General features: G+C 39.1%; 1 protein-coding gene across 2 annotated transcripts in view; it reads right to left on the bottom strand.

Moving 5' to 3' along the window:
- STAT4 (signal transducer and activator of transcription 4) overlaps positions 1-27366 on the bottom strand; it is a 34043-nt gene that overhangs the window by 1051 nt on the left and 5626 nt on the right. The window contains exons 3-22 of one of the 2 annotated variants that reach the window (XM_010212230.2): positions 20577-20675; positions 19739-19831; positions 17311-17389; positions 15663-15748; positions 14887-15038; positions 13532-13690; positions 12601-12693; positions 11697-11756; positions 11186-11203; positions 11007-11100; positions 10236-10280; positions 8128-8211; positions 7282-7380; positions 6062-6197; positions 4839-4891; positions 3919-4013; positions 3377-3513; positions 2804-2995; positions 1597-1663; positions 1017-1125 (exon numbers count right to left, since the gene is read on the bottom strand). In XM_010212230.2, the coding sequence (XP_010210532.2) occupies positions 1017-1125; positions 1597-1663; positions 2804-2995; positions 3377-3513; positions 3919-4013; positions 4839-4891; positions 6062-6197; positions 7282-7380; positions 8128-8211; positions 10236-10280; positions 11007-11100; positions 11186-11203; positions 11697-11756; positions 12601-12693; positions 13532-13690; positions 14887-15038; positions 15663-15748; positions 17311-17389; positions 19739-19831; positions 20577-20675 (1950 nt within the window). Of the gene's footprint in view, positions 1-926; positions 1126-1596; positions 1664-2803; positions 2996-3376; positions 3514-3918; positions 4014-4838; positions 4892-6061; positions 6198-7281; positions 7381-8127; positions 8212-10235; positions 10281-11006; positions 11101-11185; positions 11204-11696; positions 11757-12600; positions 12694-13531; positions 13691-14886; positions 15039-15662; positions 15749-17310; positions 17390-19738; positions 19832-20576; positions 20676-27366 lie in introns of those variants that run through there. The other variant, XM_088523762.1, reaches the window with a different exon arrangement.

Consider the following 27366-nt stretch of genomic DNA (forward strand, 5'->3'; position numbering starts at 1 on the left):
TTATAGATATAAAACAAATGACAAATGGGATGGGTAAGGACATGCCTCCAATTGTTGCGGTGCTTTTTAACCCAGGCTTTTTTTTTATCCTTAATGTTTTATTGTGCTTCCAAATGATTTTTGCTATTTATGCCCCCTGCATTGATTCGGTCTTTGATAGCCTGAACTGGAAGTCAGGAGGAGTTTTTACACAGAGGCACCTGAGGGTGTTTCGACAGGCTTTAAATACGTAACCAGTTTAAGATCATAAATCATGGAATATGTTGAAAACCAAAAGTTAAAATGTAGTATTAAAAATTCAATATTTTCTTTTGAAGCTCTCAAGGTCAAACCACTGCTGTGCTTCCTGATAGTATTTGGTGGGTATAAATCAGTGCTACTCCAAGATGTAATTATTTAGGCCAGTTCAGGTCTTGTAATTTAGAAGCCAAAATGGTCTGTGCAGTACAACTGCAGAGGTGAGAATGCTATTTCTAGTCAGCACGTAAAAAAAGAAAACTTATTTAGTGTAACATGGGTTATACTGGTTATTCCCAAATATTCCTATATACTCTTAATGAACGTTAGTTTTATTTACTAGAAATGTTTCAGTTCGCTTTTAACTTTGGTCCACGTGTGGAGATTTATAGCAATAAAAGTTGTGTGGATTTGCTGAATCTGTTTCTTTTTAAGCTCCTTGTGCAGCTCCCCTCAGCAAAACCAATTCCTTTATATCAGCTGGAAAGCTAGTGTGATTTCTGTGTATTTGTGAGCGCAGAAGTCTAATTTGCGCAAGGGCTCCAAGGTCTCTGCATTATGAATTTCATGGTTTGCTGACCAGCATGTGGGACAATTTCCTGCAGCGCAGGGCCTGCAAGTACGCAGCAGCACACTGTATTTCAAAATGCAACACAGGAGCTCCTGAAAGAGCTCCAGCCTTGTCACAGCTGCACAAGCCTGTTTTATAAGCAGTGTGGGTATCGTGTACGTTCCGTCTGCTTAGTGTTAGATGGGGAATTGAAGAGCCTGCAACGTACCGCCGTCTCAATCACTGTGGGACTCAGGTGTTCTCTCAGCACAGCATAAACGCTTGGAGACATGGGAAGAAGATCTGATGGAGAATGTGGATCTGTAGAATCAATTAAGCTTAAAAAAAAACAAACAAAAACATAATCTTAAAAGCAACTTAAGTGTCTCTAAGTTGGTGCATAGCAGTGCAGTATGGTGTATCACCGAATGCTTTGCTTAGCTGAGACAGTACTGGGGCTCGCTGTGAGCTCTGAGCACTTCCTCACAGCACCCAGGTGAAGGAAATATGAACGGAGGGAAAGTCAGTTAAAACTGACTCTGTAATAAGAGCAAAACAGTGAAAGGCGACCCAGATCACAGCACTGCACAGTCTGCATTCCATTTTTACAAAGGGATTGCTGCACGGATGGGAAAAGCACTCTAGAGTGAAGTTCATTTCCCTTTCCCCTTTAGCATTCCTTTGGCAAACGAAAACATCTGATCCCTTACTAGCTGGACGGGGGAAGGGAGGCAGAGAAAAGCTGGAAACAGTATGTAAACGTACTGAAAATAACATTCAAATTATAATAAATCTATGAAGTTACTCACATTTTGGAGACTGGGATAAAGACAGAAGGAACATAACCCTTGACTCCTCCTTCAGAGGGCTTTGAGACTAAAAATCAATATTACAGAAATTAAATATGGCCCAGCAATATTGCTATTTACTGAAAACTGGTTATCTGCTTTAAGAGCTGCAGATTATCAAACATTAAAAGAGAAATGTGCCTGTTTATAATAAATAGTCATTAAAGTGTTGGGAATTTGTGAAACAAGTCTTTGCATTCAGGTCTTAGTCAGAAAATTGTGCTCACTCAATAGGAAAAATACCTTACTATCATATGGTAACTGATGAAAGATCTCCTTGGAATTTTAAAAGCCAATTTGTTACTCTAAAAGCTTTCTATGTCTCAGCCTTTGGATTTCAGTTCCACAGATACTTGCATGGAGTGTTATCTATGCAGATAAAGCTCTAGAGACACATTTTGCATGAAGTTTAGCCATATGCATAAATTTTTAGAGATTTGAGGCAGTAACCAAAATCCCCTGAATTAAAATGAGGAGGAGAGGCACTTGTATCCTCCAAAGAACTCTGAGCAGTATAAGGACTTGAATTGAAATGTAGTTGTATCCTCTTACACTGAAAGTCAAGACGAACGTGTGTTACCTAGAAATGTCATGGCTTTTTGGTTTTTTGATGGGAGAGTAAGCGTGATCTAAAAATGACTTGTTACTCAGACAGGAGAGAGCATGGGCCTGCACCCATTCGCAGCTAATGTTGTCTGGTCTTTTTATTTTTCAAGGTGTTTTCCAGGGCTTATACTGCACTCTGGTTGAGGCATTGAAGCAGGTTTTCCAAGGAGTTTTGAAAATAATTACTTGAATTCCACAGTTTTTAAACAAATAAGTAGGGTGACTTTCAGTTTCATATTATGTCAACAACTGAGTATTAATTTTATGTTTGTAATGTATTGCTGAGAAAAAAAGAATTTTCCTTTTGACTCTTTCTTCCCCAAAACCTACTACTTAGCTTCTCTTAAATATCGGTGCAATAGCTGCTCCTGTAACCTCTAAACCTATGGTTCTGTTTTCCAAATGAAGCTGTAGAGACACTCTAAAGCAGTTCTCCAAGATGTTGATTACAGGAAGCATCTGATTCTGCCCCCTTCCTCCTCTCTCTAAATTTCCAGACTTCCATAGTCCATGACTTTGAAGTTGCTTTTCAGAAGAAGTAAATAGATAAATGGAGCCCAACCTTCATTTGGCTGGCAGCTGTAGTGTTTGCCAAAGGCCTTATCTTTGGGAATGTCTGGATACAGATACTTCAGGGGATTTTCAGGAACGTTGTCTGCCATAATGACTTTGTAATCTCGCAGTATGTCAGCAAAGGGCAGCGCGGTTAAACGACCTTTATTGTAGGGTTCCACAGAATGGAATCTTACTTCTCCTGTAAAAATACAAAGGCACCACAAGTGCTGATAATGCAAATAAGTGAACAGCTGTAGCTGGAACATAGGTCACCTTTCTTTGGTAACTTACATGGCATGACTTTTACTTAAACTTGAAAGAGGCTAACATATATATTAGGCACATAAGGAACCAATTGTCAAGCCTGCAGGTATCTAATGAATTCACGTACGTTAATACAAAGAACTGTCTGGTAGGCTCTCAGTCATCTGCATTTCAGAAAATATGATGGTTGTATCTTGCCTTAAACCAAACTAAGCCATGATACATAAGTGTTATAAAATAAAAAAACTGTGGTTCTTGAATTGCAGGTGTATTGCAGAATTCAAGCTCTATGTTACTGCTTTTTAATCATACTTACCATTTTCTAATTGATCCACCCAGGTAAAGGTAATTCCACCCAGATTGCTTTCACTAAACCTTAATAAAAATGTTCCTGGTGTCTTGTCTTTGAGCAAAATTCGTTCCTTCTCTTTGCTCACAAAGCCCATGATGTACCTGAAATTTAGCAAAAAAATCAAGGTTTTACTTTTGGGAAGATTGTAGACTTCATTCTGTGTAATACATCTAGCCAAACTTTATACAGTAATCTAGGTATTGGATTGAAAATGTGACAGAATTTTCACATGAATTACATGTGGAATATGGTATTGAGCTCAAGGAACTATAAAACAGAATGAAATTCATCACAGCGCTAAGAAAAATCATAAAGGAGGAATATTTTTAACAGATTCAATGGTGTTCCCTTTTGGCAATTTTTTTAAAAAAATATAGAACTGGAAGAGGCAGGCAGAAGTGTTCAAGCTTTTGCAAATTTGTTTCTGCATAGCTAAAATTGAGTTTAACATAGAAGAAGGAAAAAGCAGAGAGAGATCAAGATACATCTGTTTTCTTACTGCTCACCCATCAATCCAAAGGGGAAGAATGTGTTTTTTAATTAAGTCCAGTATGGCTTCGAGCCAAACCCAAAAGGTAAAAGGCTTTCCAGGTAAATGTTCCTAATGGTAGGGGGAGGAAAAAAAAAAAGCACATGAAAAGAGCATACAACATCCATATGGCATGTCTGTCTCAGTCTCTTAAGAATAATCTAGTCTGTGTTCCTGTGAGAATGGAAAATCTGTATTGCTGAACTCAGTTATATTTTTCTTTCAGGCCGATTTAAAAGTTTTTTTTAAGATATGCATTGGAAGTATCTCTTTTCTTTTTTAGAGAAAAAATCCTATTTAATGTTTCTTTCTCCTTGTGAAATTATATTTCGAGAGAGACGATAAGGAGAAAGTGGAATTTTCTTCAAAGGTTCTATATGTATTTAAATAACATAGCTAATATGAACAAAATGGATTTACCCTTCTCAATTTTGTCAGTTTCTGTCAAAATTACTGAATATATTGACTGACTTGAACTAATTTAGACCACAATTGAGCATATGGAAAAATTCACTTATTGGGTGCTTTGACAGCAAAAAATTACTCACTGTATACTCTGATAGCACAATCCATATTGATCATACACAGAAGGACATAGAAAACATTATACTTCAGTATAATGTTTGCTGAACTGAATAAATCTCAAACTGACGGTTAAAAGCTACTGACAGTCTCCTATCCCATATTAGTAAAGGAATTAATTAGTTCCTTTACTCTGCCAAAGCTTTACAACTCAGGAAATACTATTTTCATAATAATCTTCAGAACTGATGTGATTTTTTGCTGGGCATAGGAGTCCCACAGATGGCAAGCAGGAATCCTACATCAGTAGGATGGAGTTAGGTGTCCCTGGAGGCAGTGAGTGAGAGGAGGATCTAGTTGCACTTTCAGTCTTACCTTGCAGAACTTTGCCCAGGAGAGCTGATAATCATTGAAACTGACTTGTTGCCCTGAAAACAAAAAATAAAAATGTGAGCCTGCTTTTCTGAAGCTTCTGAAATAGCTGTATAGTGTTCAGAAACACCTGTATGGTGGGTTTTTTTTTTCCATTTCCATTATTGTATATGCAGACTTTGAGGGGAGTTCAGAGGGGCATGCTAAGGGACTGCAGGTAGCTGGGTACCTGCAGAGAGCGTTCAGCTGCATTCAGCAGCTTTTGGGTATCCTTTAGCAGCTGCTGCACATGCTGACTTTGGGAAATGTTGCTTAAAGCAATCTGGGACTTCATTTCTGCACCACCATGTGTTCAATTCCAGTTTTTAATGGGTTTTACGTCTCTTGGTCATCACTCTAGCTTAAACTTTTTGTGTTAATTTTCTTGCAATATGTATGTTTTTACTGATTTGCAATGGCACCTCTCAACTCCACTACCTTTCTTGATGAAGAAACATGCAAGAAACCATTAGGAAAAGTGACCAAGAGAAAATGGTCTTTTCTTCCTAGCTGTGAAAGCTGTAAAATTAGATTCCCCCTTGTTGTTGACAAATGCATTCATTCTTGCCTGACAGTAGAGGTATTTTTATATCCTGTGCTTTTGGCAAACCAAAATTCCTCTTGGACTTCCTTACAGCTTAGGAGATATTTTACAGTTGCTTTTTCTTGACAAGCAGACCAGAGTTTATTTAATTCTGCCAGATTTCCCTAAAGCCTGTCCTTTTTGGACAGTCAGAATGGTGTGTCAAACTGTTGTCTCACTGTTGAGCTTAAGCCATGCAGGGTCTCACTGGTAAAGGATGGACCCCTGAACTAATGGTCCCAAAAGGACAGACTGTTTAAAGAAAAAAAGAAGAAAAAAATCAAGTAAACAATCCCCTAAACCAAACCAAAAAAGCAGAAGGACTTCTTTTTTTATTTCAAATTCATGTGGTCTTAAGGAAGCCAGGTAAAGTTCAGTGTGACTCTGCCCTGTTTCTTCAGTTTAGCAGCCTAGAAGTTCAGAAGTTGAATCACTCTGTGGTGAGAATAAGCTGACGTGTACTTTTCTTTAAAGAAAAAAAATGTCACGGTGGCGTTTTTGAAGTCAGCACTGGAAATGGAGGTCATGCTAAAAGCTATTACCTCTGGCTAGCACGTATAAGAGTCTACAAGCAAACGCAGTCTGTACATTTCTAGAAACTTACCTGTAAGTTTTTCTGCCAGCATGTTGAGCTGCTCTGAATTGAGTCCCCGACCAACATAGGATGAAAATTGCCAGCTCAGGACTTCTAAGAGCTGACTCAAAGCGGCAGTAGGGGGATTGTTAAAAAAAGACAAATTCTGCAACAGAAGGAATGTTTTGTTTAGACAGTTAGCAACTCTAAATTTAAACTACAGGGTGCAAAAGAAAGCTGTAACTAATTAAGCAGGATCTAGAAGCAGGAAGGCCCTATCCCTGTTATGCAGCAAGTTCCTCTGGAGTGGCTGTGAAGAATGTGAGAAGGAGAGACAGAGAAGGAAACAGTGGGCACGTGCCTTGGATGACAGAAAACCTTGCCATGTTTCTGGTAGCATCATGTGTTAGGACAATGAAAATATGCTTAAAACCTATTCAGTAAATGCAGATATTCTCATCATACTCATGGCATTCTTATGGCCATATTTTGTACATGGAAGTCTTAAAATATTGGGTGCTTGTACTGCAATATGTTGTTGAATTACTTATATACAGTCCAAAAATCAAAAAAATCTAATGAACGTGCTGATGACTATGCAAAAGACGCTGAGGAGCATCATAGAGTTGTAGCGAAGTCCAAACTAAGGTGAGCTGACCTGCCATCATTTTTTAAAGGCATTCTCAGGTGCAGCATCTTGCCCTTTCTCTGCTCAGGACATCCATATGAGAGCTACAAATGAAAACTCAATAGAGCTATCGACAGCACTGTCCTTCTAACTAAATAAGCACTGGCTTCTATAAAATGCATGATGGAAAAGGCATTTAAGTAGAGTACAGACCCCCCTCTATACTGAGTCTGACAGCTTTGAATTCTATTAGTGGAATTATTTTGTGTTTCTTGAGGAGTACCAGGTACAGTTCTGCTCAACTGCATTCAGGAAACACAAACTAAAACTAGGAAAGTTGTGGAGAGCAGCTATTATCTTGCCTTACTTTGAGAATTACTACTTAATCTGAAAAAGTGCACACTAACAGTGCATATAGTTTCCTGCCTGGGCGTGGAACAAAAGGGATGGCAAATAACACTGGAATAAAACATTCATACAGGTGAGACTGTTATAAGAATAGTGTATGTGAAGAAAATAGGGCCCGAGTAAGGGGGAAACTTTTTTTTTTGTATGTATTGGTTTGAATGTATTTGCAAACTTGAGAATGCAGGAATATAGTATTTGCAAACTGAAAACCTACCTGAGGATCATTGGTTGAGAGATTGTACCAAATAATAGAAGCCCAAGCATTGGGTAATTGGCTGACATTGGAAATCATAACCACTGGCAAAGAACTTGTCTGGTGAAAAGAAAAAACAGAGTATGTTAGTGCTGCTGAGGAAAATGTTAGTCCTGCATTATGTTTTGTTTCCTTTTAACTTTCTCCTCCTGTTCCTTTCTCTCTTGTTCTCTGTCCTTCCCTCCCCTCCTAAAAAATACTGTTCTTCAGCCTGGGATCTTCTAGTTTAGTGCAGCAGAGCTAACTGTGATGTGTTTATTTTGTTTAGCCTGCGTTTCCAGGTATTCAGGACCTAAGTAGCAGGCTTAGCTATAGCATAGCTCAGTGGCAGCCAGGAGAGGGATTTATGGTAGTTCTGGCAGCTAGAAGAGGTTCTAAAGATTATGTTAGGTACACAGGGATATCCTCAGTCTCTGACTTGCGATTGGTATCACAGAATTTCTGCAGGGCCCAAATTTACCATGCTTTATGCAGGAGTGTGCCTTCCAGTGAATACAGTAAGGATTTTATCTCTGATTTCAACAGATCCTACAGTCTCTGCTTTTCTAAAGCACTTCCAAAAAACTACACAGAGGAAATTACTATGAGAGCCAGCGTTTGATCTTCTGAACAGAAGGGCTAAAAATTGTTCCTGTAAGTGTCTGTGCATTTCTGTCCAGAAGTTCTGGAAATCTTACATCTCCTGATGGTTACTGCTGAAGATCTAGGATAGGTGGACTTGTGGTCTAGCCCAGCGTGGTTGTTCTTATGTTAAGCAGGTGGAAAATATTTTTTATTCTTGCCTGGCAAAGGGGCTGGAATACTCACTTCCAAATTCATCGTCAGGCCGTACAGGCAGACCTGTGTTTCAAAGCTGATGGAGTGCAGTTCTTCAGTCACCATATGAGGGCCCTGTGTGAATAAATAGATTATAAAAATGAGCATGCACATTTGGCATTTAATACTGCCTTGGTACTCCAAACTGTTGAGATCACACAGCATTCAAAGAAAACACACAACAATTTTGTAAGTAGAGCAGAAAGGAAGGAAATGATTTGTTTGTTAAACTCCCTGATACTGCATCAGCCTAAAAATCTGGTGTTTTTTTCTGAAAAACCACACTAAGCATTGGCAAAGCAACATTAAGCTCCTAAGTTTTGTTGTAACATTAACAGTGTTACTTTTAAACACGGTGTTGCACATTCAGAAACTTTTAGCAAATTATATTTTGTCTGATGAAGACTGTCTCAACTTTTTTTCTTAAAATTTCTTTGCTGATTGACAGTTTCAGTTTAAGTAGAGATGTTAAACTTCAAACTAGAAACAAAACAACAACAACAAAACAATTCTAAGAGTTAGATCTTTAATGACAAGTAGGACCCCACCCTAAAACACTTTTTGTATACTCAGAAGGCATTGCTTGAAAAGGAAGAAAGGCCTAAATCATTAATCTAAAACAGATCTGCTTTAAAAAATAAGCTTTTCTTTGAGAAAAAAAAACATTTCTTTGAAACTCCTGATTAAATTTTGTAGTAGATACCTTCTGTTTTGGTTGCAAACACACATAGCTCAGTAAAGATCAGAATCTCTAACCGTGGGAAAGAGCGTTCTTAAATTGTTTTTCATACCCAGAAGTCAAAACATAAAAGGCTTTTTTCTTCCTTTTCCTGTTTTTTTTTCACCGTAAGACATTTGCTTTGTCGCACTTTTTAGAAAGAGCAGAAATCTTTGTGTTCCTGGATCAAAATGCTTTCATTCGCATTTACTGAAATATTCCACTTTGACTCAAAGTAAAATAAAACTGTTCCTTGGGGAACAAGGTAGAAAAGTAATTGGGAAGTGGGTTTTGTGTTTACCTTGCTAATCCAGTTGTAAGTTAGTCCCTTCAGAAATACCCCATGGTATTAAGTGTGCACAAGTATTTTCTGCTTTAGGTTTTTGGCTAAAATTATCAACACTGATCATACCTTTGCCTTGTATGTAAAGGCTACTTGTAATATCTTTTGTACTTGCATAACTACAGCTATTTTGGTGGTGGTATGATTTTCTTTTTTCACTTGCTAATACAGCTTTACCCTCACCACTTCTATGTGTAAAAAAGTTACGCTGCAATCGCGTATCTTAAACCTGTATAAGGTATTTCACTTCCTGGGTGAGGATATGACACGTGTACATGCATTTTATTTAACTGCATTTATCCCGTGGGAGCTCAGTGTTGGGGTGGCCGAGTCACTGACCCCTCCTGGGTCTTGCCTGGGGTCGATGTGCAGGTTTTTGCTGTGGGCCTGTGGCCGCCCCACACGTGCTGCCTCATGGGGTGCTTTTCCCTGTGCTCGGCCGCTGGATGAGGAGCTGGTGGTGTCCCTGCTGGAGCAGCGGGTTGGACTGGATGACCTTGAGAGGTCCCTTCCAACCTCAACCGTTGCGAGAGTCTGTGGGGAGCGCAGGGACTTGTCGTGGTGTGGGCTCACCACAAGAGGGAACATCACGCTGGATTCAGAGCAGGCTGAGCTAGGCAAACGTTCAGTCGAGGCAAGCAAAAATCCTTGATGCAGGTATAATTAAACCTTTACTTCAGCTGCAAACGTGGCCAGCAGGGTATATATTGAAAAAAAAAAAAATTCCTATAGGCAAACTGTATTAAACAGCTCAAAATCTTGTCTTTTCAAAAAGTAAACATCAGCCCAAAAAAAGAGCATTAGAGATGAATGCATACATTCAGATTATAACTCCTACTCTTTCTTTTAATACGTAAATTTGAGGAATTTAATCAAAATTTCTGTACTTCTGAAAACTTCTCATGCTGTCATAGGATACCTGGGCTCTGTCCTTTTTGTAATTCAAAATTTAAGGCACTTAAATATGGTTGCTGTATTAATAAACCTGAAATACATCTGAGCATAATCAAAAATACTATGTAAAATAAATCCACAAACCTCATTCCCTTTGCTTCCAGCACTCGATTTCATTTCTTTGGGTTGCTGTATAAAGCAAAACAGTATTTTTGTACAACAGAGATTACAATCAAAAATACATAAAAATATCATTTATAACCATGATAGTGTATGTGTATAATTAGAATTTATTTACCATATATGCGTTCACTCTAATGAAGGCTCTGACAATATGGCTTGAGAAGTCCATTCAGTAAATAATGTCTTGATATTTTAGAAGATTTTTTTTAAGCAACTAGCTTATTGTAAGATTAATGTAGTAAAGCTTTAGCTAGGGTACTTGCTAAGTATGTAATACAACACCTTCAGCTTCTAGTTCATTTTGCAAAACTACAGTGATGCACTGCATCTACTGTTGAGCCACAAAAACGCCACAGGGGAAGCCTGCTCAGAAAGCAAAACTCATCAGGACATTCTAGAAGTTTCAGTAATACTGTCCTGCAAAGGACAGTCACCTTGGGCATTCATTTGGGTATTTCCCACAGACATCTATTTATTTATTTATTACAAAGCTCGTTTTCTTAAGAGCTATGTAATTCACAGTCCTTTCCTTTAGTGGCATTAAAATAGGATCTGCTTTGACCTTCATGTGTATATGAAGTAAGGAAGAGGGTAAAGAGGTCGTAGGAGTAAACTGTCTATATAAGGAAGGAAAAAAAAGGTGTATATTCAACAGTGGTACAGTTCTCCTTGGCAAGTTTTAAGGAATATATTGTTTGCCAGAGGTGCCTAACAAGAAGGGAGCAACCCTACCAGATGGCGAAACTCCACAGACAGGCTTCCATTTGCTGATTCATCCATGTTCATAGCCTTGACGTGCGTCCCACACAGAACGAACCTACGATTGCTAGGGGAGACACTGCACTTAGGTACTCCCTGGCAAGTAACATCGTATTGCATAATTTAAGAAATTTCATGTTTTGTTTTCTTACCTTACAGTTGAAACGTTCCTAAAACAGAAAAAGGGTTGGGGGAGGAAAGAGACTTGTGAATCACTGCATGTGTAAACCATACTTACATTGAAAACATGTTTAAGACTGCAGATTTGCTTTGTCTGCTAAAGTTAATACGTGTTACCAGTAATTCTTTCTAAACAAATAGGTGAAACCTGCATCAGCTAGCCATTTGCATCTGGTAAAGTTAAAGTAATATATCTCATATCTAGCCTTTTTTATCTGCCATGGAAATGATATATGGGAATTCAGAACTGCTATAGTATCTAATAATATGGTATGGGTATATTCTGAGAGAATACGAGCCCATGTACGTTAAGTCATGCTATGCTGTTTTCTAAAACAAATGAATTTCTATAATGTTTTGACTTTTTGGTTTTGCTTTTTCCCTTTTAAAGTGCCTTTTAAATCACATAGGGTAGCAACTGAAAAACCTGTGTTATTTCAGTAGGAAGAGAGAGCAGTGTAATTTCACTTTGAAGTTTCTTACTTGTCAATAGTTGCTTTCACTCTGATCTGGTAGTTCAGCTCTGGCAACTTAATTAGCAGCCTTTGAAACAGAAAGTGTAAAAGCGAACAATCAAAATCAGAAACTCTAGCAGAATGAACTTGTTTGTCAACAGAAAATATTATCTGAAATTACCATAACCTGAAAACAGATTAAGCTTTGCGGGTTATAACATGGTTCAAAGGGCCCCATAGTCAGAAAGGATGAGCTGATTCCAATGCAAAATCTTTCATCTTCCCTCCATGTATGTGAAAAAATTAGTGTATGTTTGAGGGAGTGGGTAGAAAAGAGATACATAAGAGACAGACTTTGCATAATCTGCAGCTGCATTGTACACAGGCAGATGGCATGTGCCCTTCACCTTCCCGACCCCCACGTGTTCCTTACATTCCTTCTGCTGTTAGATGGATATGAAATGAGAGTTTTCAGTCCTGTCTCTTTTCCCAAAGTGGGAAAGGAGCTGGTGGGAGAGAAGTAATTTCTGCCATGGAGACACCAGAGTCTCCAAAAATGCAGAAATTTCTTTCTGAAGAGCAGGAGTGATGCTGAAACTACTCTAGTATTGGCCTGCATGATATGGATCGTTACATGCTTTGTTTGTAAAGTCATTTAAGCAGGAATCCAATATATAGAAAATCCTGAAGGTGCTGACTTTTGCCCCAAATCTGCCTGCCTTCCTTACATGATTGGCTTCTTACTGTCACTTATTATGAGTGATAGATTCTGCAGTATTTATATCTGCACTTAAGAAAACTCACTGGAGTCAAAAGGATCTCTGCTTGACTCCAAACAGAATTTTGCTCTGTTTTGTTTTTAAAATTCTGGAATGCTGTCCTAGGATAAAATGTACACAAATGAAGGAATTTATGAGATTTTCTTTCCTTACCTTAATTTAACAGTGAACTGTATTAAGGTTTTAAGAACCATTGGTCTCTGGGGATGTGTTGGCATGCAGGGCTGCCTTTCGACCACAAATGAACTAGTGTGAAAAGAAATGAAACAAATAGACTGATAGGAATATGCATAAATGAACAATTGTAGTTAAGAAAATAAAAAAACACTATTATCTCATTGAGGCTTATTTCTCTACAGATGCTGAAGTGGGACATACATATTCCAGCTCTTGTCTCTCTAAATGAGCTAGTGTCTAACTTGCAATTTAATTATTCCCAGAAGAAACAGATATTTGGAATATACTAGAGCTCAGAACAAATTCCATAGCACTGAGACACAGCTCAGTGTCTTGGAAGACCTAGACACGTATCATAATCAGAAAATTAAATGTGAAAATATAGTGACTGTAATACCTGAGTCCAGTGAAATTAAATACTTTTTTTTTTCATTTTTCGAAAGTCAAGTAACCACTTTTTCTTAAAGATAAAGACAATAGGATAAGTCACTTGTGATATATTTCTAGGAGAACCAATAAAAAAGGGAAGAATAATGACACTAAGTATTTTGTATGTTAATAGATGGATCGGTTTGAGTGGCAAGAATGTCTTAGGTAAGAAAGAGGAACAACAAGGAAGGAAAGAACTGACACCCATCACCTTACTACAGGATACAGATTTTTTGTGTTCATCTAGAGGCAGAGTTTGACCACAAAACTTTAAGGGCTACACATGAGAAGCTGTCTGGTACCATCAGCTTCTGAGTTCTGATTAAAGGTTACCTATTTTGTACATTAGGAACCCAGTCTTTAAAATCCCTGCAGATTAAACTCTTTTGCATTTCTTTTCTTAAAAACACAGCTTCTTTGTTGCCAATAAATTGTGTCAGTTCACATTAATGACATAAGCTGACAATAGCTTACGTACTTCCGGAAAAGATTGTAGAGCAGAAAATTGACTTTTTCCAGCAGCTGAGGTCTTTGCACCGGGATAGGATCTCCATCATAAGTCAGTCTGGTCAACAGTTCATCCAGTTTTTCCAGCTGCCTTCTAACTTGAAAAAGACTCTCTGCCAACAGTGTAAAACTACAGCATGACAAAATATTAGTTTGCATTCTTTTGTCTAAATTACTTATTAGAACACAATGGATTCTAAAGTTCTTGGAGGAATCGGAATCAGTACTAATGGGTGCTTTTTAGATTTATTCAAACTGAAGTCCACTCATCCTTTGACATGAACATATAAATACGTTAGGCACACTCTCCTGCTTTGTTTTCAAGGAAAAATACTTTCTCAAAAGGCTTCCTTGTCAGCAATGCAACAGTGTGCTGAGACTTAGAAGAGCTAAATATATGGTCATGACTTGCATGCAGGGCACTGATGCCAATTTTATTTCTCTCCTATAGCTTAGTAGCTTTGCAAAATGTGGTCTTTATGTAAAAAAGAACATGTTATCAAGTTCAAAGAAGCAAAGTTTTCAGAAATGTAAAAACCTTGACAATGAAAATCAAATCCAAAGGCATTTCATAACTGCTTAATAGGATATATATTTATCCTATATATATATAATATTTTAAAAAGCTATTTTTAAACATCTTCAATGGAAAAAAATGCTTCAGTGGAAAAAAAAACACATAGGGGAAAAGCAAAGAAGTTAACTTATTTGCATGTCGAACAAGAAAATGTTGTGTTGTTTCCTTTTCTCTTCAGAGAGAAATGAACATGACAGTTACATTCTCTGGCTGCACTTTTTAAACGAAATGCCATTTGGCTTTAGGTACAACGAGCTTCTCTACAGTCATGTTCTATTACCACCACAAGTAGTATTTCTGCCATTTAATTCCTGCTTAGTTTTAAGTCTGGAGGAGTGAGCTACCTACTGAGTCAAAGCATGAGGTGCCTGCCCAGCTCCAACCTAGACAAACTCCCACTATCCTCAGTGAGGGACTCGGCCAGCACAGTTCTTACTCAAGCAAAACTTCCTGCAAGATGCATATCGTGTACCTGGAACAGTCGTCAGTCCCCCCAGAAAACCCCAAATAACCAACTGCAGTGTCTCAGTGTCAGCACTTCGCTGTGCTGTTATTCATTCCAATAGCAAATACTGTCCATCAAAGGCAATTGTGTGGTAGTTATTTACTGGCTTGGCTGCTAAAACGGATCTGCTGCCGTTGCGAGGTAGCAAGCCCGGGGATCTTGAGGGATCATGACTGCGTGCTTGCTGCCACGCAGCAGGCTTCCTGTGGTTTTCACTGGAAACAGCAGCTGAACATAAATTTACCAGTTCTGGAGCTGGTCAAGCCCACCATGGAGGGGACCTCCGATGCAGGCGATCTGCTGGCGCCTCTTCCAGTCTAGCAACTCTTCAGTCAGCGTGCTGTTCATCAAGACATCAATCTCATGAATTACACGGCCTATTTTACTGAGCACTTCCTGTAGAATAGGAAAGTTGTCACAAACTGGCCACAGAATTCAACAATTATCATAGAGTGCTGATTACGTTTTGTTAAACTTATTTGGAAAGTATCCCAATCTAGCCCATACCACGTTAGCTTCTTTTTAACTCAGGAGCGATTGCGTTCATCGCCTGTTGTACTTAAAATTAACCCTGAATATCGATGAAACCTTCTTCAGTAAAACTTCCTTTTAGGGGTGGGAGGTGCGCAGGAATTGTCTTCATGGCAGGCATGCTGCCTCCAGCATGTTGATATTTACCAGCACTGACAAGGTCAGAAAGTCCTTTTATTTTGTCTGGCAGTCAATGTACAGTTTGGGCTACCTTGTTGTTGTTGTTGTTGTTTGTTTGCTGGCTTTTACCTGTCAGTGCCCTCTCCTTCCTTCTAGTGTGTACAGAATGATGTGCCCCACTGGGCTTCTACTTCTTAACTGCTAGTCAAAAAACCTGCCTCCACAAAACTTCTTGTGTATTTCAATCTTATGCTCTATTTGTCTGCTCTTCTGAGAAGAATCTCTTTTGAAAAAGCACACATGCATTATTTGGTGTGGGAATAAGGGGAGAAAGCAAACGAACCACAAATGACAAAACATGTCACTAACCTTTCTCTTGTAGTCTAAAGTATTGAGCATAGCCTGCAACGTCAACATTTCCTGTTTAATGAGGGCGCTGTTTTTGTCATTCTGCTCTGCAAGGAGATGAAAAAGGAAAAAAAACCTAGTAAATTCAGTGTAAACGTGTGCGTGGGTGTGCGCCTCTGTGTTTATAGCAGGGGGAGGGTGAAAAACCATGACCAGACTGCAGTGTGAAATAGTGAAAAGAATTAACTGCAGACATCAGTAAATTATGTAATAGGGTGTTTCATTTGAATAGGCTGACTTTAATACAAATGTAAAGTATGAATTTATAACCTCACTCTTTATATATGTATATGCATACAGAACAGGAAAAGGTAAAAAAGAGGCCTAACAATCTATGCATCTCCTACTCGTGTGCATCCTGGTGCACTATGTAATAAGTGTGGCTCAGACCAAGGCTCGGGCTGCTGTGCCGGGCCTAGGGGTGCTCCTGGTGTCAGCAGGTGGGTAAAGCTCTTGGGGCTGCACGTGAACTACTCGCCTGGCTGAGGGATGGAGGTTGGGCCTCGGAAATGCACACGCCGCGCTCCTTACTGTGGGCATCTTGGAGCCACAAGGGCTCCTTGCTGGTATTTTTCCTTTTTTGGATCTTGACTTAGTTCCAAGCTTGCCCCATTTTTTTTTTCACATGCAGCCTGCCCTTCCCCTTTTCCGTTTTGCTCTTCTTGCATTTTTCATGCTACTTTCAAAAAAGAACTTGGTGCCAACTGTGTCTGCCGTGCTCCAGATCGGTGTTTTCCAATTGCATCAGGTTGTATGTTTCCAAAGAGACAGACATATGACTAATAGTCAACTCAGCTGAAGCGCTTGCTCTCACACACATTTTAAGGCACTTGGGGCTGGCTGTGCTACATGTACAGCATTTGTTGACACAGATTTTCAGCTCATTTAAGCAAATGTATTTCATTTCCCAAGTGGGACAGTTTTCTGTCATCTTCATGGCCAATAGTGATGCTTGAGCTGATGAACAGCAATTCAAGCTACGGCAACTTGATCCTTTTTGATTGCCTGGCCATACCCCACCTTAAGGGTATAGGAATGGCCTGCTTAAGAAGTTGGATATTTCAAGCCCCAAATATCCCTCCATGTTCAGAAGGGGGGTAATGTGAAGGTATCAGTGCAGACACAGGTGGACCTCAGCTTCCTTTCTGAAAGAGATCAAACAAGGAGAGTTGCAGCATGCAGATGTCGGAACCGTCCCGGGCAGGTAAAACATGCACTCAGAATATTTACCAGTTCGTTATCACCACTGTAGTAAAAAAGCACAGAAAGCCCAAGTTAGAGGGTAAAAATTAGTTTTGCGCAAGTCCACCTTGGAAAGAAGAGGCTCTTTCACATCCTGCCAAAGAAGGGCCATGTCACATGTGATACTGAAATTTCTTTAAATTAAGAAAATTACAATTTCCATGCTCTTATACAGCTTCCTTATAGAAAATAACTGCACTGGATCACTGAGATCATTATTTACCCTCTTAACCCAAAAGAATCATTACAGTACAAACTAGAGTTACATATAAACTTCCCAATAATATGTTTTTGTGCTTACATATATTAGCTGGTAATATAAGAAAAACAACTGATGCTCTAGACACCAAATTAGTCAGATTCTTACCTAAGCTTTGTATTGTTTTAAACCTGAAGTCGAATTCCTCTTGCAAGTCTTCCAAGTATTTGACATCTTGATCTGTCATCTTTCCCAGGGAAAATAAAAAGCAAGAAGTTATTTAGGTAGCTATAGTGACATGAAAAGAAATTTGTTTTATACTGCATAAATGCATAGTATAGCATTTTCCTCTCCTATCATTTGCAAGTTCTAAGCAGTACTGGAAACTCCTACTTATCATCTTCTAATCTTGAGGGAAAAAATATTAGAATTATGAATGTTGTATTACACTTAACTAGATAGATTTGTTTTACTTGTTCAGAAAGCTAACTGTTATTCTCTTCTCCACAATGAAGCTTTAGTTGATACAACTGACCAGCTCCTTGTTTATTAGTTCAATGATTTAGTGCAAGACAGAAATGATTACAATTAGCTTGAGTTAAATTTAAATTATTATGCCAGTGATATAACGTGACGTGGTGGATTAATGTTCTCTGAGAAGTGAAAATCAAGAATTATATGCATCCATTCCTAAAGATATACAAAAGACTTTTTAAAAAGCCTACGCCCAAGCAATAATTTTGGAAAACTATTTCCTCTACCTCTGTGAACAGCAGCACCTATACATGGAAAAAAAAGTAGCATCTCTTCCTTGAGAACTTCACATTTCCATTCATTCTTCTGAACATTTGTTTGCTATGCATTAAAATTTGAAGATCTGAGAGTTTTCTAAAGATCAGTATTTTATTCCCAAAGGCCCCTATTCCACCTTCTACAAAACAATCTTAAAATAGGATTGTGCTCCCTGAAACATCCAATCCTCCACAATTTAGGTTAATGGGTTACTGCATTGACTTCCATGGGAACTGGGATGGGGTCCCCAAGAAAGAGAAAGGTAAAGCCAGAGACAGCAACATAGTTCAGAGGGTTTATTTTTAGATAATTTCTTAAGAAGTTGGGTAGAAACCAAAACAAAACATTTTTAATCGCTTTGGCTTTTTGCAAGGTTTTGTTTTCATGCTTACTACAAAAATTCTAGAAGGTATATTCTAGCAATTGTATAATTTACAACGATTCTTTAAAAAGAAACATCAAATGAAGGAAAAGAATCCAGAAAATCTTCCAGCTTACTTCTAGAATCTCTTTCTGTGGCATTAATAGGAAGCCTTGATCCTGCCAACAACTTATCCTTTTTAAGATATCCTTAACAATTCTTTTTAGTTCCCTGAGATATGCAAAATAAGCATTCAGGAAAAGTCTAAAAACTCATTTGCTGAAGTAGGACACACAGAGTTAGTGATTTATTTTCCTTTTTGTTTTGGATTACATGTGTAAAGTATAAAACTGCATATATAAGGAGCTGGCTGATTTTGGTGTTCAACTTAATTACCTACTAAAAAAAACCCAAACTATCTAGAAATTATTCTCACTTTCGCTGTCTTTCAGGGATGGCTGCACTTCCCCATATAGAGGCCCACAAAGCAGTTTTATATGAAATTTGTTGAAAGGAGTTCGTGCTTGCTAGACACGTGGCAGAAAGGGCAATGGGGTAGGCTGCTGGGCTCCAGCTTTGGCTGCTTTTGCTCTGCAGCCCTCCTAACTCTATACTGGTGTAGAGATCTAGGGCCACATTCTTCTCAAGCTAGCTCTATCCTTTCAGAGGCTACATTTCTTTGCTCTATTTGCCCATTCAAGGAGACACTTAAGAGAGAAAGTTTGTGGGGCCTCTCTGTAGTACACCAACGCTGTACTGGCATATCCAAGCAAATCAAACACTTCTTGCTGCCCAGCTGGAAGTGGGGCAGCAAGGCCAAAAGGTCTCTAGGGAATGTGAATCCTTACCCTGGCTTGAAATGAACTCCCAAGTGCTCTGTGATTGAAATTTCCCGGTCTCTATGGGATACGGTCACACGGGTGGCTCAGTCCAATTCTGACCTACGTGACGATTCCTGGGAATTGTTACCATCAGCTCCCACTGTTCTTCTCACCTCAGGTCTCCAAAACATGCAATTATGTCACGTAGCCTTTGACCTTACAAATCTCGGTATGTGCCTCATACTGAGAGGTCAGAAGATTGCTACTTCTGACCCAAATAAATGGGATGAAGTTGCAGAAATACATTTACTGAACCTCAATCTCCTTAAGAGACAGTAGATCTGTTCTTACTGCGTTCAGGGCTCTGAGCACAACTCGCCCAAGGATGAGTGTGACAGCTTAAAAATAGCTTCCTCTTGCACTGAATCCAGAGAAGCTGTGAAAACCCGCCTGAGATTCCAGGCATGTCCTGAGTAATTGGCCTGTGCTGAGATTCTTGGAATAATGAAATGGCTGGAGTGGCGCATCAGTACAAGTATTTGTATTATATGGCTTAAAGACAGTTAAAGAATGTCTGTATGAAAGTCATGGCTTATAAACAAAAAACAGGGCAGCAAAATACCTGGGCGCTGTTTTTAATGGCTGACACTTTGTGTTCTACATTTCTTTGTCTTTCTGAAACCACCGAATTCTGCAAGGACTTTTCCAGTGGCCCCTGGAACACATCAGACAAACAATGAGTCATGCTGCTTAAAATCAGCAATGCAATTTCCTCTATACTTAGAATACTTCAAACATGTAACTGCACTGCAAGTTCTAGCACAGAGATGGAATTTAGAACCAGATCTTCGCCTGGCTGGAGATCAGATAGCTAAATCTGTGTAGGTCCACAGACTTGAAGAACATGCTGCTTTAACTTTGAAATCAAGAAGCTGAAAGGATATGGAAATGCTAGCAATAGCAAATTAGCAAAATAGCAAAATGCTGGAAATAGCAAATGCCAGTAAATAACAGAAACTGAAATATAAAAGGAAATTTCTTCTAAAAAATCTTTATCACAGTACTCATGTAAGAATACATGTGTTTCTTTCTCCAAACAACATAAAAACATAAAATGCCTTTGTTACTTAGAGCATGGAATATCTTTTGCCATTGCACAATCAATTTGAACAATTAGTGCACTGCATAATTTAAAACATACACATCTGCTTTGAAAGAATAACTCGTCTAAAACCTTTCCACAGATTGAGGTCTCTGAAGATAAGCTGTGACAGGGAAGTCACTCGCAGCAGTGTTTGCAGTAGAAGAGCCACTACTGAAGCACACATATGAGTTTGGCCTCCCAGTTCTAGTGCACACACAGGGCTCTCTGATGGGATCCACAATGACAGGAGAGGATTCAGTCCCCAAAGCGTGCAAGCAGATTAACCAGGAAGCACATTAGTGAAGTCTAATATTACCTGTACAGGCATGCTAGCTGCAGCCAATATTCTTCTTTCTTCTCTTAAGCAGTTGGAGATGATCACTGCTATATGCATGGGATTACCATGATATTTCCCCTGAAAACACAAGCAAATGCCACTGTCAAGAACTTGGCATAAAGGGTGTCCCTCTGGAGATCACAAACACTGTGATTTCCCTGTCTGCAAGTCACAGCATTGTGTGGGTGAAGAAGAATCCCCAAACATTCTCAACCTTTGCTAGTGCTGCTTCAGCTTTGCAGTCCAGCGTCACGTAGTGCCATTGTTTTAACATTTTCTTAACAATGTTCTCTGGAGATTATAGAGATCTAGTTCAGAGATGCACAGCATTTGAAGATCAAATTGTTCCACTGCTAACAAGGCTGTTCTGAAAGAGTTTTCTGTCAGTCTAATCTATGTGCGATTTTATCAGGTTTTTCATTTTTCAATAGGATGTTACTGATAACACGAAGCACTTCTGCTAAAAAAATGTGAGCCTATAGATATAGCAAAAGACTCCTCAGCTTGAAGCACAGGAATTAAACTTAGTCTACAAAGTAATCTTTCCCCTTCAAAAAGTAATGTGCCTAAGATGAAGAAAGTAGGTCTCATTCCCAAGCTAGAGAACTTCAATTTACTCTTTTTACCCCACATCCCTATGAATAAGGAGTAGAATTGTTGACGAGTGACTGAGAAAGGGGTACAGGTTGACCAAATTTTGGATTGTGCTATCTTTATCAAACTGGAAAGCTTGAGTACATAGAAACAGCAACCAGTGACTATGGCTATTAGTGATGATGATCTTGCTGAAAGTGTCCTTCAGCACCACAGGGTGCAGTTGTTATCCAGCAGTTCCAGATCCAGCAGTTGTTATCCTTTACAGAGCCTGTCCTCTTCCTTCCAAAGGCTGACAGCGGAGCAGAGCTTCGCAGGGAAGCAGCTTCAGCGGGAGCAGCCGCGGAGCGGCGCTCCATCCCGGCTGCTCTCCCACCTATGTGGCTCTTCAGGAGCCTGTTCGCATTGTTAGCTGCCGTGAAAATTACTTTTTTCTTTTTCTAAATTGTTTTTCTGCCCCTCACTGGAGTGAAATTGCTTAGCAAAGGAAGAGTTGGTGGTTAAGAACAAGTCGGGAGCGTTTGTCCGGGAAAGGACAGGATGGGCCTGCCTTGGCTGAGCCATGCTGGGCTGGAGCATTAACCAGAGTTAACGTCGCTTTGCACTGGGAAAACTGCTCCTCTTTTCAAAATCCTTGGGATAAAAGCTGTGGTGAGAAATCTGTGATTGGTATAAATTCAATGATGCACTTATTGAGTTGGGTGTTAACAGCTGTTGCTCTCTGTCTCTGTGGCTCTTTTAAGATTCAATCTTGAGCCTAAGGATGGAAAGAGGAAAAATCAAGGCAGGCTGGGAGAACCAGTATTAAATTTGCAATCCCACCAAAAAAAACCCACAAACCAACAAAAAGCCAGACCTAGAATCTTACAGAGGCCCTAAGGATGGAGAGCCACCTTCTAGCATGGTCCTGTGACAGAAACAGTTCAAATAAGCTGTTTAAAAACATCAACAAGAGTTGGAGCTGGCAAACATTTTCATAGAAAAGGCATTTCATAAAATCTTGTGACCATGACTTAAAATCCCCTGTCACAAATGCCAGGTATTAGGGACTTTCCTAGTGTTTCTAGATACCATTCATATGCAAAACTTAGTAAAAAAAAATCTCCCTCTGTGCAGGGGAGAAAAAATATCTGACCCAAAACATGGCAGATTCTCTTCTCTCAGTCTTTATGTGATACATTTTCTCCCCTCATTTTATGCTTCTCAAAGATAACTGCTCCCAGAATGTTCCAGTCAGTATTCCCTTGCTGTCAATTTACTGCAAATTCTTCCTGATCTGTAGTTCAGCCTTGTCTTTCCTTTCCAAGCTTTGTTTGAGCTGAACTTGGCTTCTAAATGGCAAACAGAATATGATTTGCCAATATCGAAAAAGCCATAGAAAGGGTAAAATGAGACAATAACCCCCAAAAGCTTGGTATATGGGAATCCTAGCCTAAAGTGTGACATAAGCCCTGACAGCCAGCAAAGGAGGGAGAACACAGACTCCACAGTTATGCAAGCTTGTGTGAAGTTTAAATACATACATATTTACAGAGAAAACTTACAGTCATATTTTCATAAATATCAAAAAAGAAGAGAAATTGGGAATTCTTTGATCTTTCATCACACATTTCATCTGAAGTTTCAGATGGAAATGTTATTCTCATCTGCTAATTTTACTGTAGTTCTGTTCTTATAAATTACCATTCTCCTTTCTTCCACTCCCTAATCAGTGAGGTCTTCCATATTGTGATTTACAGTAACAGCAATTGGTAATTTTTGGACTTGCTTCTTCTTGGTAATGATCAGCATCACAATGATAAATTTAAATCAGCGGAGGGAAAATGATTCTGAAGAGGCAAAAATGTCCTTAAACATTTATTAGGGAGAAAAGTGTCCCACCAGACCCCAGAATACATAGGCTGCACTTCTGAGACATCTGTTGTAATCTCGTATTACTAGATAAGGACGAAAACCAAAACGGCATTAATGCAAAAAAGCAACTCAAACACTCTAGTATGCAGAGTTTTGATACTGTTAGTCATATTTCCAAGGAACTTGAACTATTCAGGATTTTTTTTAGACAAAAATGACAGTGCCTGGGGGAATTCAAGGCTGGTGTGTAAGTCACACTACAAACCTTTAAAAGATGGGCATTTTTTACAAAATAGATACTAAACGTGCCAGTTGTTAGATATCTAATATTTGCAGCCTTCCTTGAGAAGACCCAAGAAATGTAGACAAGAGGGATTCCTCCTCCCTCTGTTTTGTTAATGGTCAGAAATTGAACAGATTTCCCTGCGGGCACCTCCATCACGGAGTGGATCACGCGCCGATATGGTAGTATCAGCCGGGGCTCTTATCACGGGATTAAGTCCCTCTGGATCATGTGCATCTATAGGTGAACACCCCTATGTGCGCTGCTATATGCACTGCTTCTGCATCCTGATTTGCTCTTCAGCAACTCAAGTAGGGGATTACGTATTTAATACTGTTGTTTGTATTGTTGTACTGTTGTTTGTACATGCTGTACAAGTTTTAGAAAGTCAGAGTTTTACCTCATTCTGCCCTTTGGTTTTCAAGGTGACCTGAAAAGGACCTTTTTCAGTAGGTTTTAATATTTTAGGATTTGGTTGGTTTTCTCTGCTTTTCTCCATTTTTGTTTTTATTTTGAGGTATCAAAAACACTGTCGATGGTTTTCAGTGGTTCTAGAAGAAATTCCCTGCTTCATGGTTTTAAAGTATATACAATAAGATCTTAATTGGAGGTCTGAAATTTAACTAATATGACTGTTGGAGTATCTGTGGAAATTTAAAGAATTTTTAAAAGCAGCTGATAGCAGGGAGGTAGGAGCCACAGAGATAGGCACAGGGTTACAAGGTCAAGTGAAAATACATTTCCTTCCTCATTGCTTACTTGTGATATCTATTTTATGAAGTCTGGTTCTGAGCATCTTTCTAGATAAGCAGATCTAACAAGGAGAAAAAAACCTTTCATTTTACTTTTTTAAGAAAAAAGCTTATATTTGCGTAACTCAGAAAACTGTGTGCGTGGGAAGGCATAACCACACACACTTTTGACTTTTTTTCACTTCACCTTCAAATGTGACAAACAACATCTTGTCTTGATTTATTTTCTACCTCTGTTTATCTGTATGTATTTATTCCGTACGTATCTAGACAGAAAATATAACAAAGTCCTAGAATAACAGGACACCTCTCTCAGCTGCACCAAAAAGACTGCTTCTTTCTTTGTAAAGTGCATGGGAGTTTTTAAAAGCTAGTAATTTAAACGGGCAGTATTCTTACTAAAAGCTTGTTCTAAAAGTGTGGCCCTGTTTTATCTAGGTCTTTAAGAGGAAGTACCTGTGACAGTATCTATTTGCTGTGCTCTTCGTGGACTTTTATTTTTAGATTTCTCCCCCCCTCGAAATACCTAAGAGAACTTTAAAGGCAACCATACTCTTTTAGACAGCTCGGATTATATTGCAAAGTCCCCAAACACACGTACGCAATGCTGCTTTTCTGCTTTTCTCACAAAATACAATGCATAATTTTCCAAAACGCCTAAAATTCTTTAGGGCAACCACGTGCCAGGAGGCAAAACTTTAAGAGCACTCCGGAAAGGTAGAGAGAGAGCTGTGAGGATAGAGACCTTATTTTTCATCCCTGTTTGCCCCTAAACTCCACCGAGTACCTCCCAACGCATGAAAAAGAGTCAAGGAAGAGTTTATAGGAAGAGGAGCTTCCTTAGCGTGGAGGGTGAGATGTATCTACAGCAAATATATGGCCATAGATCTCATCATCTGGCAGTAGAACCGTGCTACCACAAAAGACCAATATTGTGGTGATGTTTCCTATTTGAGATAAATTCAAAATAAATAAAAATTCTATGTTCCCCACAATAGAAGGGAAAAAAGGCATAGGTGAGAGAGGAATGATCTTTTTCCATGTGATAGACACAGAGTCCAGGGCACTGTTGACTTAATACTTAAGAATGAGCCAAGACCACAAGGTCTTTTTGCCTCTGTTTGGAAGCTAATTCACATTGGTTCTACAAAAACAAATGAGGGTGTATACACATTTTCAGGGTTGATTTTTAAAATAATGATTAGGAACTCAATTCTAATAAGTAACATTATTTCAATTTTTGTTCTTTGGGGTTTTTTTGGTCTTTATTAGCTACTATTCAGCAGTTACTCTGAAATCCATAACAGCAGCTTGCTTAGCTACTTGAGAATACGGTGACCCGATTCCCTCTGGTAGGCCAACATTTTTAGTAAACAGCGGTTGATCCAGGAAACTACCCCGGGGCAAGATGGTAATCTGAAAGCTGAGTTTGAGTTATACTAGACAGCACATCGCACTGGTTAGAAACACGTTTCCTACTGTAACTTGTTGCTTTGTTGATGTGGCAGGTCACATAAGCACTAAATATACATAAATAACATTTTTAAATAGTCCTCTTGCATATTAGAACAGTTTCTGTGTTCTGCTACATTCTCGCCCTGTTGTTAACAGGAAACTGCAACTCGAACTTAATGGCTGTGTTTCCATTCTTTGCAACTCTTTCTCAGTACAGTGCTTATTAAAAATATTCGCTGAGTACCCTCTGCAATATCCTCTTTCAGATCTAGCAGTATTTTGTCAATTTTCTTTGGTGCACTGGAATAATTAATGTTAGGAAATATCCCTATGCTTTTCAATTCTGGCACACTGACCTGCATAAACAGTCCTGAAACAAAGGAAGAATCTTTATATGTTGATTTTAGCTCTACCTGGAGAAGCACAGAGATGTTTGGTTCTCCTTACTGATGGAAAGAGACCGAGAACACAGTTGAGAGCTAGGGAAACTGCTGTGCTACCTTTGCAAACGTCCCTTTTGATGTAACTCGGGATGTGTACCTGCACATCCTGTAATTTTCCTTGTAAAGGTTCCCCACATGGGCTCTATGAACAAGTGCTTTTCAGGCAGGCCCATTGCCTGCCCACTTCCCACCTGAGGCTCTCAGGTGCATGGGGAGCCGGTGGATTTCACCAGTACTGCTAGTGTTAACCGAGTATCACAAATAATCAATTACAGTAAAAATAATCTCCCAAAGTGCACTTGTTAAATCAGAGAAGCTGAGTTTCTATGATATTGCAGAGAAGCAGAGAATGCTGAGAATTTCTATGATATTGCAGAGAGGTGATATTGCAGAGAAGCTTACATCAGGACAGGCATACTGTCACTTTAAAAAAAAATCCTTTAAAAACTAAGATGAAATTTTTCATGGGCTAAGGTCTCGTGGGCTGCTGAATCCAAAATGTGGTTCCTAGAAGCAATAGGTGGCTTCTAGGCTTCACACCTGCCTTTCACATATTGTAATCACAGCACCAGCACAAACTGTGTATATAATATTCTGCTTTCCTTTTCTCTACCTGGTTTTTAAGCAGGAGAGAAACCCACAGCAGGGTTTCCTCCCTCCTTCCCGCACAGCCTCCAAAGGCTTCCTCTCCTCTGTGCCTGCATGAGGGGCAGTTCTGCAGTGGGAAGAGGGAAGGGGAAATTGAACCTTACTAACTAAATGTTAGTAGAAACCCTGCAGAAAATGCTGCTATAAAAACAATTTTACCTTGCTGGCTAGAGAAATATAAGAAGCGAATATGAAGGATTTCAGCTTAAAACTCTGTTTTTAATATAATGTGTGGCTTATGCCAGATGAATGTCAGCAAGTGCTCTTTCAACAAAAGCAAGAAAAAGAGAAGCATGGAGAAGCAATTATTGAGAGCTATGTGTGAGACACACAGCCTAGCCACAACCATAGCTGCTTAGCTGTTTAGTGCTTCTTCAAGTCCTTAAAACTTAGTCAAATTTCCCATCTCATGCTCAATGTTAACTTTTTGCCTCAACAAAATTTTGGAAATGTCAACAGTTGAAGTAAAAGCATCATGTCCCATAGGTATTTCTCCAGCACCTATGGAATAGAGATAGTCCCTGTGGATAATAGGGATGTCCCAAGAAGAGTGTTGCCAGAGCTAACACTTCTACGCTTCACATGTTACCACTCTTGAGACTGATCTAAGTTTCATATTGCAGGTACAAGGCAGGCAAGCGAGACTTCTTCCACTACTTCCATCATTATTTCCATGGAGTACCTGAGGCATTTACATAAAGATATTTCAGGTGAAGCTCATAAAAGAGCTGTTTGGGAAT

This window comes from Tinamus guttatus, unplaced genomic scaffold (assembly GCF_059628265.1).
Source record: "Tinamus guttatus ecotype Peru unplaced genomic scaffold, ASM5962826v1 Tinamus_guttatus_pri_ptg000197l, whole genome shotgun sequence".
NCBI lineage: Eukaryota > Metazoa > Chordata > Aves > Tinamiformes > Tinamidae > Tinamus > Tinamus guttatus.